Source organism: Ananas comosus, linkage group 1 (assembly GCF_001540865.1).
Source record: "Ananas comosus cultivar F153 linkage group 1, ASM154086v1, whole genome shotgun sequence".
In the NCBI taxonomy this organism is placed as follows: Eukaryota; Viridiplantae; Streptophyta; class Magnoliopsida; order Poales; family Bromeliaceae; genus Ananas; species Ananas comosus.
The window spans coordinates 22825013-22835298 of NC_033621.1; the positions used below are offsets into that span (position 1 = coordinate 22825013).

The 10286-nt window shown below is 39.3% G+C and overlaps 2 protein-coding genes across 7 annotated transcripts; one reads left to right on the forward strand and one right to left on the reverse strand.

Annotated features, from left to right (window-relative positions):
* LOC109711555 (ubiquitin-conjugating enzyme E2 27) lies at positions 261-4554 on the forward strand. 2 transcript variants are annotated; one of them, XM_020234693.1, is made up of 5 exons: positions 261-673; positions 1377-1425; positions 3201-3360; positions 3475-3564; positions 3712-4039. In XM_020234693.1, the coding sequence occupies exons 1-5, from the start codon at positions 490-492 to the stop codon at positions 3742-3744; spliced, it is 516 nt and encodes a 171-aa protein (XP_020090282.1). In that variant the 5' UTR covers positions 261-489; the 3' UTR covers positions 3745-4039. The 2 variants fall into 2 exon arrangements, with proteins under 2 accessions (XP_020090282.1, XP_020090274.1); XM_020234685.1 differs by lacking the exon at positions 3712-4039 and adding an exon at positions 4143-4554 and having other exon boundaries at positions 265-673.
* LOC109718523 (double-stranded RNA-binding protein 3-like) lies at positions 6078-10013 on the reverse strand. 5 transcript variants are annotated; one of them, XM_020244797.1, is made up of 6 exons: positions 9714-10013; positions 8654-8940; positions 8164-8383; positions 7107-7917; positions 6898-6937; positions 6078-6626 (listed from the first exon to the last, which is right to left on the reverse strand). In XM_020244797.1, coding segments are annotated over exons 2-5 (1278 nt in total). In that variant the 5' UTR covers positions 8900-8940; positions 9714-10013; the 3' UTR covers positions 6078-6626; positions 6898-6936. The 5 variants fall into 5 exon arrangements, 4 of the variants coding, with proteins under 4 accessions (XP_020100386.1, XP_020100402.1, XP_020100393.1 ...); XM_020244813.1 differs by having other exon boundaries at positions 7253-7917; positions 9714-10012; XR_002218470.1 differs by having other exon boundaries at positions 6898-7917; positions 9714-10012.

The following is a 10286-nucleotide window of genomic DNA, read 5'->3' on the forward strand; positions in this document are numbered from 1 at the left end:
TCCATATAATAATAAGGGTAAATTCACAAACAATAAGATATGTAATATTTTGGTTGTTAAATTTTACTTTATTATAATTTTTAGCTTAAATTTTTATTATAATCAAATCAAATAATTTAATTTAATTAATTAAATTTTAATTAACTAAATTAGATAATAAAATTTAATTATAATAATTTAAAAACTTTAAGTAAAAAGTTTTAAAAAATTAAAATTTGAGGTCAAACGTGCAATTTATCCAAATAACAATGCTTGTCCTACAGTGTTCTAGAGAAGCAGCTTACCAAATCCCCCAACCCACTCGAGACCTTTCCTCTCCCCACTGCTCGTACCCTCCCCCTTCTTCCGCCACGCCGCGGAAGGGGACGAAACCCTAAGACCACATCCAATCCTAGGGTTTCCTCCTCTCCCCTTCTCTCTCTCTCACAGATCCATTTCTAGGGTCTCTCCTCGCCTTCCTCTTCGTCGAGATCCTCGGGTACGGGAGAGATGCTGGACGTGTCGAGGGTTCAGAAGGAGCTCGCGGAGTGCAACCGCGACCAGGCGATCTCCGGGGTGGGCATCGCGCTCTGCGACGGGGGGAGCGACCTCTCCCACCTCACCGGGACCATCTCCGGCCCCGTCGCCACCCCCTACGAGGGCGGAACCTTCCGCATCGACATCCGCTTGCCCGGTTCGGAACTCCGATCTTTTCCTCCTCTTCATTTCGTCGGGATTACTTTCTTTTAGGGTTTCTATCTTGGTTGTTTGTTTCATTTCTCCATGTGGATTGATACTGGAATTAATGGGTGGAGAGGATTTGATTAGTGTGATGATGTAGAAGGGTGGGTGTCCAATTTAGAAATAAGCATTCGTGGAACTTTTTAGGTGTTTGTTGAGGGTATATCGTCCCTGTTTAGCCATGCTCCTGCTTAGCAAACAGAAACGTTTGGAGCTTTTGATGTGGTAGGAAGTTGAAATGAGATTCTTTAGCAGCAGCACGGCTAAACAGGCATGATATACCCTCAACAAACACCTAAAAGGTTCCACAAATGCTTAGAATATACTTTACAATGGTTGATTGGGTATGACAGTACCAAATTTCTATATGAAACTGTGGAATAAAGGCTTGGTCTGTTGCGTAGCATGCGTTTTAGCACTTCCCCCACCTCCCTCAAAACAACACACACAAAATTCATTCCATCTTAGTGCACATTTTACTGTTTCTAGCTAATAGGATTTGAAGCTTTTCTTTGTAAAATAATTGGCAGGTGATTCTACCAATATGGTAGTTGACTGCATACCTACCTAGTACTTAACTTTTTGAAAAATGTAAATTGACCTGTGAAAATAAAGTTTTGATTGAAAATTCATGATGTTGATTTATTCGTTTGCAGGTGGCTATCCCTTTGAGCCTCCTAAAATGCAGTTCATAACAAAAGTATGGTAAGGAAATTAACTCATTGTGTTTACTTTCCTTGTAAGAAAGGTTTATGGATCATCATTTAGTTTTTTTTTCCTCAAAAGTTCTCTATCATAGGAATTGTAATATACTGCTTGTTACATGCAGAGTGGACTGGTCAATAAAGTACTTTGCTCTTCAACTTGCATGGTTGCTAGACGGTTTAGGATAGGGATATGTTGTTCAGTTAGTTAACAACAAATGAGAGCCACCGGGGTGAACATTCTTTTGATTAGATTACAATCCAATGGCTAATCTCCAGTTTCTTCTATCTTGAAATATTAATTTCTTTCCAGAAATTATTAGCATCGCACGTGCATGATGTAATATGATTTGGTAATTTAGCTGGTTTGAGCCATACAGGAAGCTTTTATTCATAATGTTGGAGTTGACATTTCAAATTCAAGAACCTGACTTTGTTTGACAAAGTGGAACATGAATTTCTCACCAACTTTTTGTCATCTTATTTGTTTGAAAGTTAGCAACATGGAGCTCTTCTTGGTCATGCAATTAGTCATATGGATAGATGTGCATGAACCTTCTAACTATCTAACTAATAGTTAATGTAGTGGCTGGCCTAATGAGATGTTTTATTTAACTTTTGTATGCTGCTTCTTTTCACTCCTAGTCATCATTTTTATGGAAGCTCTGGAAGCATTGATAAGGTTCTGAGACGGCAAATGATGTTGATGCATCTAGACTCATCTGACCAAATCAGAAACACTTTTTGTACGCTCCATCTAGTATAGTTTTGTTTCATGACCATCCATCTCTTTCCCTATGTTTGATTGCCCATCAAATCTGCAGCAGCTACTCATGATAAGTGAGCCAGTCATTTTATATTGCTGTTGTCTTAGTTGTTATATTTAGTCTAACGCAGGTACAGGAACACATTCTGTTCTCATTAGTCGTAGCTTAACATCTTAAACCAACAAATGTCGTTGCTTGATGTTTCCATCATGTTATAGTCACTGTTCTGATCTTCAAGCCAAAGCTAACTGTCGAATTCATGCCGTGGATTAGGTGATGTAATTATTGTCACATTATCTTCCAATCTTGACTTTATGACTTGCAGTGTGGAGCGGAAGGGGATGTTCAACTTTTGATGTTGTAGCTATTTAGCTGTAATTGAAGTTTGGTGAGAGTACAGACATTTGTTCTGCCATCGATCATATCGATACTGAGAAGATTTTCTTCCTGTAGTGTGCTACATTTTGGATCTCGCAAAAAAATATGACTTCAGAACTTTCCAAGGGGAAGCTGTTTTCCTGTAAGTGAGCCAATGGCTTGGTAGCAGATCTCCTTCGCATCATCATGGTCAGGGCTGAACTGATGTTTTTACTCCCACTAAAACGTCAATTATGGCCAATTGGACTTGCGTCAATCCAAACGTGCCCTAGGCAATTAAGTGGGACAGGCTTGGAAGTCCATGTGGTCTGATAATTGAATGTTAATAATGCTCTCAAGATCCTAGTTATTAAGCTAGTTTAAAGAGTTTTCTTGATGGCTGGCAAAGCATAATTCTTGTTACTTTCGGTTCCAGTGCTTTGTTAATTTAGTGATAGCAATTGCTCTTGTTGCCCTTAAGTCTAAGCTTGCCAACCAAGAAGTTATATTGTCTTGTATATTTTGAGGGTTTCCGAATCTTGCATGGATCTTCGTAATTTAGGAGGAGAAGTAGTTTCTCCTACTATACACTTGCTTCAATTATAGCACTAATGGGTCTCCAATACTTTCTCTCTCCAACTGTATATTGAAGGCACCCCAACATCAGTAGTCAAAACGGGGCGATTTGCTTGGACATTTTAAAGGATCAGTGGAGCCCTGCCCTTACTCTGAAGACGGCTCTCCTTTCTGTTCAGGCTCTTCTCTCTTCACCTGAACCTGATGATCCCCAGGATGCTGTAGTGGCTCAGCAGGTATAAATCCAATCTATCTCATTTCTTTCCATTTGAATAAGCTCTACTGTGAGATCTTCCCGCATATTCTATAAACTTAACCCCTAATCTCTGCATTCTTCTCATATTTTGTAGTACTTGAGGGACCATCAAACGTTCATTGCTACAGCTCGTTACTGGACCGAGACCTTTGCCAAGAGGATTTCTGTTGATATTGAAGAAAAGGTATGCACAGTTTAAGTGCTTATTCGGCCAGACTTCTAGAATAGCTTCTCTACTCGAAAGAGTTGGAGCTCGTAGAAAGTAGGGCTTTTGGTCAGCAGTCAGTAGTTTTACTGTGATAGGAAGCTAAAATAACTTTTTGCGCCCCAGAAGCAACTTTTCAACTTGAAGCTTCTGCTTTAGCTGCAGCAAGTAGCTGCCAACAGGATTTTATGAAAAAGCTATCAGTGCTTCTTTGAACAACTTTGTTTGAAAGCACGTGTCCCCAAAGGCAAACAAGCCCACGGACCTTAACCACATGGTTACGGTTTCTACTCTTGAGAGCTGCCATTTCATGCACAAAATGTTGAAGGTTTGGAATGTTACCAAATACTTCCTCCCAGCGTACCCTACTTTAGCGCGGCCATAATGGGTGATGGGGATGTTATTGGCCACCAACAATATTTTTATCAGGTTAAATATAGAACTTTCCAACTCCTTCCTGGTGGTGGTCTACAAGAGAGCAACAAACATGGTGGAATCATCTCTCTCTCTCTCTCCCCCCCCCTCTATTTTTTTTCTTTTTTTTTATCTGAGTTCAGGTTCAGAAGCTGGTTGAGATGGGGTTTCCGGAGGATTTAGTGCGGAGCACGCTGAAGAGCGTCAACGGTGACGAGAACATGGCCCTCGAAAAGCTATGCTCGAGCTAAAGCTCCGCTAGTACTGTAAATGAAAATTATGCATGCTAATGCACTCTGAAAACCTCATGCCTTATTTCATCCTCTAACTCTTCATAGTACTAATCATGGCGATAGATTACGGAAATTTAAGTTTCTCTTCGCATGGAGGAGAAGGTGCTTCTTTTATGTACTACTCTATGCTTCTTTGTGTACTATTCATTTGTAGTTCCCTTTCTCCCCATAATTTGAACCCCTATTTTGTTGTCCATGGGCAGCGGGCACTCAAATGAGAAATCAAAGCAGTATATGTGAGGTAATGGCTTCTTTTCTTTTACTTTGAATAGCAATGATGGTCATTCTCTTTCCACCAACAAAGTAGGTGCTATTTGAGAATGCGTTCTTTCAAACCAATTGCTTTGAATTTACCCCTAACACTTCTCGCCGTTGGAAACTCTTGGCTTAAAAGAGTCAACATTCCGTCTCGTGTCGGAGGCTAAGTTAGGTCGAATCATGTTTGATTTGGTCGGAGGCAAGATTGGGCCTAGGCACAATCGTTAATGGTCAGGGCTAAGGATCCAACAGGAGTCTCCTAGCATATGGATACTAATTGATTGGAGATTTTCATCGTTGTTTCATTGCATCGAATGAGTAGAGTTTACTGGAAAAGTGCTTTTGATTATTTTGGGTGGCTTTAAAGTGTGAAAACGGTGCGAATGCAGGCCTTAGAATGGCTTGGAACACTCAGCACCTATGTTGGTATTCTTTTCTCCAACAGTATCTAATGTTGTATAAGTCTGGGAAGAATTTTATATATCACATCAATCTAGCAAATCGAGTACCCACAATTTAAAAATTCGCTCTACAGCATGTGCGATCACGTGCAAAATCTGAATTTTCTTATACCCCCTTTGAAGTGCTAAAATCCATGTCCTATGAAGTGGATCAAAAGTTGAATACTACGGTCTCCAGGAAGGCCTATGAAAATATGAATTTTGTAAGGGTGCATATTTAAAACTAAAGCCTAGGCATTTATCTTCAGTAAGATATTTGTCGTGTGGAGTAAACATCATGTCTCCATCTATTATAATAACAACTTGTTTTTCTTGTTTAACTATATATATATATATATAGAGAGAGAGAGAGAGAGAGAGAGAGAGAGCTAGGCTGGTATAATATCGGTAACATGGAGGTCTCCGTACTATCAAGTTGTTTTCAATGATGCGGCTTTTAAATCGACGATTGGATCCGTTAGACATGCTCTACACTATTAAAAATATTTAAAAATTAAATTTCATAATTTTTTAACACATTTACCTATGAAATGAGTAGTCTAAAAATAAACGGCAGGAAATAAAAATCTTACAAAAAATGATGAAAAAAGACTTGAATTTAAGATTGGAGATACTGATCTTACTCTAAATAGTGAAAAAAAATTTTTATAAAAAATTTACCAGATTTGGATTATTTTTCACCGTTAAATTCACAAACGTATCACATCTACCATTAAAATTGTCAATTTTGAGACCTTTTGATCACTAGTCAAATGATGTTGAAAAATTATGAAATTTAATTTTCAAATACTTTTAATAGTGTAGATCAAGTCTAATGGAACCGATCGTTGATTTGAAAGATACATCATTGAAAACAACTTGATAGCACGGAAGCCTCCGTCTCCGTACTACCAACAGGATACTAGCTTAGCACTCTCTCTCTCTCTCTCTCTCTCTCTCTCTCTCTCTCTCTCTATATATATATATATAAAATTTTATGAAGGGTAAGAGAGAATAATTGCCCCAGGAAAAAAAGGGAGGGCAAAATTCTATCTTGGAAAAGAAAATGATGTTTAACCCAGCTAAATTTATTATGTGGAGTAAAATGTATAAAATTAATCATATTCAATGTATTCTTCATCTGCTCATGGCAGTTCCTGCTTTCTAAATAATACAGTGTCCTCAAAGAAAAGGCCCAAATGGATCTAACATAGCAAAGAAGCAATAAGATAATTAAAGATGATGTGATTCTTGCCTCAAGGTAGAGAAATCCAAATATATGAAGTTTAAAAACACAAGCACACTCTCTCTCTCTAGAGCTCTGGTAAAGTCATTGATGAAGGAAGACAAAGCCCACAGGCAGGCTGACCACAGCATTAAAGCTCAGCTTTATGTCACTGCATTTGGTCTTTCCTTCCCTATTTCTCCACATTCATTTGCATTGAATGGCCTGCCCCTTGCAGTGCACCTCCCCAGTCCCTACTCTCATTCTCTCTCCCTGACTCACTACTGGTTCTCCCCTGAGAAGCCAATAAACTGCCTGTGCATTGCTCATTAATGTTCTGACACATCACATTTCCTCCGCATTGTGTGTGTGTGTTGTTCCATTCCCCTTCTTATCTGCTGTAAGTATGCTCTACAAGAAAGAAATTTAAGTACATAAGTAGGGAGGTGAAAACCATGAATTTCAAGCATTGACTCTTTCATTTTGCTAGGTATTAGGTAAGGAAACATTTGGACATAAATGAGAAGATCATTGTGACATAAGACCCCATCAATCCTAAGCTACTATCCTATTACAACCATATGAAAAAATTACCACAACTAAGAAGCTAGATAAACAAAACTTGGTTATATTTCAAGTCAAAGGCAAAGAAAAAGACAGAGGGAGAGAATAATGCAGTTACACAACATGGATGCCTCATGCTTCTTGTATGCTTCTCTGATCTGCAGCAAAATCACCACATAAGTACACAAATACTTAGAGAGTTGATCAGTAGTTACATGATGGAGATATGACAAAAAGACAACAAACCCCCCTGGAAAGACCATCATAACCTCAAAGACCCATGAATCCCAAAATCCATAAATCTTATAGGCCAAACAGTAAAATCACCATTCAAATACATAAAATTGGCTCCTTGTTTGTAAACCTCTTCCCTCCTCATCACAACTGGAGACTCTTGAGCTTGGAAGAGGCATCTGAGGTCTCTCCTCCCCCTCTTTCCCGGCCATTGTAGTAGTAGTATTAGTATTACTCACCGGAGTGCGCATCGGCGGCGAAGCGCATACGGGGATCACCGACCGCACGTTCACGGCCGGGGCCATCCCAGCCGCGCGATATCCACCGCTGGAGATCACACCTGGGACTTGAATTGCCTTGCAATCCCCCAAACAAGGGGCCTTGATTGAAGTATGGCTAAATGTGCTAGCACTTTGATCCAAAACTCTAATGAACTTAGGAAGTGCTTTTGCAACAAGCTTTTCTCCTTTATCCTTGTTTGCCTCCTCAAAGAGAGAACTGTGGGGAATTGGCGTAGGGATAGGTGAAATATTGTTCTTATTGTCCTTGGATTGGGGCAGTATTGGTGGGAGCACAGGGGGAGCCAAGATGCGTATGTTTGGTGGATGTGGGTGTGTTGGGTGGATTGAAGAAGCTTCAGATGAAGGTTCCAGTGGTTTCCATGAATGTTTATAGGATGAGGAAGTAGTAGTAGTAGTAGTAGTAGCAATAGTACTACTTGTGGAAGTGTTTAAGATCTCTCTCCTCTTGTGGTGTTGAGACATGCTCCTTGGCTTCATTGGCTTGGCCTCCTCCTTGGGCTTGAAATTTGAGAGCACCCTCTCTACAACCACATGTTCTTGCTCTTCACTGCACTCAGTAGACTCCTTTTTCTCTTGATTGGAACAAGAACCCAAATCTGGCACTGGAAAAAAAAAAAAAAAAAACAAATCATATGTCTGTGCAAAATTTGAGTTCAAATTGGAGAGTTCAAAGTTAAAACAATGAGAAAAAAAACTAACTAAAAAAAGAGGAAAACTTCAATTTCCAGAGTCCAAAAGAGGGACAAAACCATATAATAAGAAAAGAGTAATAACTACTCTTAAAAGAAGTTAAAAAGAAGAAGTGCTTTTAGTAAGGGCTTTCTTTCTTGTCCCCCAAAGAAATTTACTTTGCTTGAGAGCAGTCCAGGCAGCCAGTGCAGCATTCTTCTCTGCCTGCTTCTTGGTCTTTGCCGAGTCACCGGTGAATGTCCAGCCTGCAATCTCCACAGTGCTGGTGAAGATGGGCTGGTGGCCTGGCCCTGACCTCACTGTTGTGTAGAGAGGCAGCTTCAGCCCTGCTCTATGTGCTGTTTCTTGCAGCAGGTTCTTGTACACCCCAGTCTCATCCTACAAACAAGTAAAATTGAGATGGCTATTGTATTATTCTTGGATGAAGTGTTATCTGACTAATACTTTTAGAAGAATCATTATGTTAGAATTCTCCGCGGAATTCTTTGTACAGTATTACAGTCTCCACTTTTAGCCAAACAGATATAACCATACTTTTCTATATCCAAATGTCACAAGTTGTACTACGTACGAACTGATGATCGTGACGGTTGCTGAAAGTAGAAGCAGAAGTGTGTCTTGCATGTAAGTATAGGTATGTAGACTTACGAGGACGCGGGCGGCGAGGGAGGTGGAGGGGGCGCGGACGGAGAGGTTGGAGAGGGCGACCTCGGCGGCGGCGTGCTCGGCCTGGCGGAGGGTGGTGCAATTGCTGGGCCCGACGAAGACCTCGCCGTTGAAGTTGACGGACGCCTTGAACCGCGGCGCGTGGTCCGGCCCTTCCCTCACGCATGCATACGACGGCAGGCTGAAGCAGCTCCTCTGCGCCAGCTCCTGCAGCTGGTTCTTGTACATCCCTCCCTCCCTCCCTCCCTCCCTCCCTCCGTGTCCCTACGCTGCAGATTGCGTTACGTGCGGTAAAAATTTATGACGAAAGAAAACATCTCGTTTATTTCCGAAAGTTGATATCATATTGTGCGTATAGCAATGAATATGATAAAATATCTCGATATTTTTCACGCAACTGTTGTTCACTTGATAGCGCTAAACAGGTCTCAATACCAAGCGGCCGACCCTTCAACTTTTCAAGACAAATGATTATTTTTTATACGGTGTCAGAGATTCTAATCTTTAAATCTCACCAGACTCATGCTTCAGTTTTCACTAATTGCGTAAAAAATTGTAATCGAATTACAAGAGAAAAAAACATCATGTACAAAATTATTACGAAGGAACCACAGCATGGCTCAAATCGAAAAAACTAAAAGCCAAAAGTTCAAGAGAGTTAAAAAAAAAAAAAAAAATGTAGTATATGTATGTGGGAAACATAGGCCCGTTATTTCTAAAAACTAAAGCTACGGTATTAACCATTTATAGACGATACTTTTTATTTTGAAATACTAAACTACATAAATAAATAAACAGAAGATGAGATATAACAGTATCTACTTAAAAATTTTGAAAAAAACAGTATTTCTACTCATTTAGATATTAGGATGTGGATTAACAAACAAACCCAAAGCAAGAACAATCATACAAACATAAAGCACAACTAATTCATGGCACAAAAGAAGGGGACAAAAAAAAAAGAAAGAGAGAAAATGATCAACTTAAGTTGCATAAAAAGAGCAACCCAGTGGTGGAATATGAACAAAAATGGAGTACTCACCTTTTGAAAAAGTAACTAGATTGGAGAGATAAAGTATGTGTAGCTCTCTCTCTCTCTCTCTCTCTCTTAAGAGCTTATGGGCTTCATGATGAAAGAGAAAGAGAGAATGAATGGTGGTTTGGTTGTTTTGGATTGGGAGATACATACAACAACACTACTCTTTTGTTTGAGTTCTCATATCTCAATGGGAGGAGGAGAAGGAGATTTGTGAATTGTGATTATTATTTAAGGGGTCTCTTTTTCTTTTTCTTTTTCTTTTTCTTTTTTTTTTCCCTTTTTTTTTATTTTACTGTTCTCTGGGGTTCTGTATTTAAGCAGCACTGTTTCCAATTAGAGCACTGGTCTCTAGTAATAGATGTAGAGACTCATTAGATATTCATGCACCCAGTGTATCATGCACTACACTTTTAAAATTGTCGCGCCAATAATATTTACCAAAACAAATATGCCGAACGATTCATTTTATCACACCAATTCTATCATATTCTTAATAATTTTTTACTATTAAAATCTCAATAATTGTATAAATTTTTGGATCTTATCTATAAAACCAAATAGTAATTTTATACAATT

Excerpts from the sequence above, each read along its gene's own strand:
- LOC109718523 (XM_020244786.1), bottom strand. The coding sequence starts at position 8,899 with ATGTACAAGAACCAGCTGCAGGAGCTGGCGCAGAGGAGCTGCTTCAGC. Across the intron at positions 8,384-8,653 it reads CCCTCGCCGCCCGCGTCCTC|GATGAGACTGGGGTGTACAA; the intron begins GTAAGTCTACAT and ends ACTTGTTTGTAG. Across the intron at positions 7,918-8,163 it reads CTGGACTGCTCTCAAGCAAA|TGCCAGATTTGGGTTCTTGT; the intron begins GTAAATTTCTTT and ends TTTTTTTTCCAG.
- LOC109711555 (XM_020234685.1), top strand. The coding sequence starts at position 490 with ATGCTGGACGTGTCGAGGGTTCAGAAGGAGCTCGCGGAGTGCAACCGC. Across the intron at positions 674-1,376 it reads CATCGACATCCGCTTGCCCG|GTGGCTATCCCTTTGAGCCT; the intron begins GTTCGGAACTCC and ends ATTCGTTTGCAG. Across the intron at positions 3,361-3,474 it reads ATGCTGTAGTGGCTCAGCAG|TACTTGAGGGACCATCAAAC; the intron begins GTATAAATCCAA and ends CATATTTTGTAG.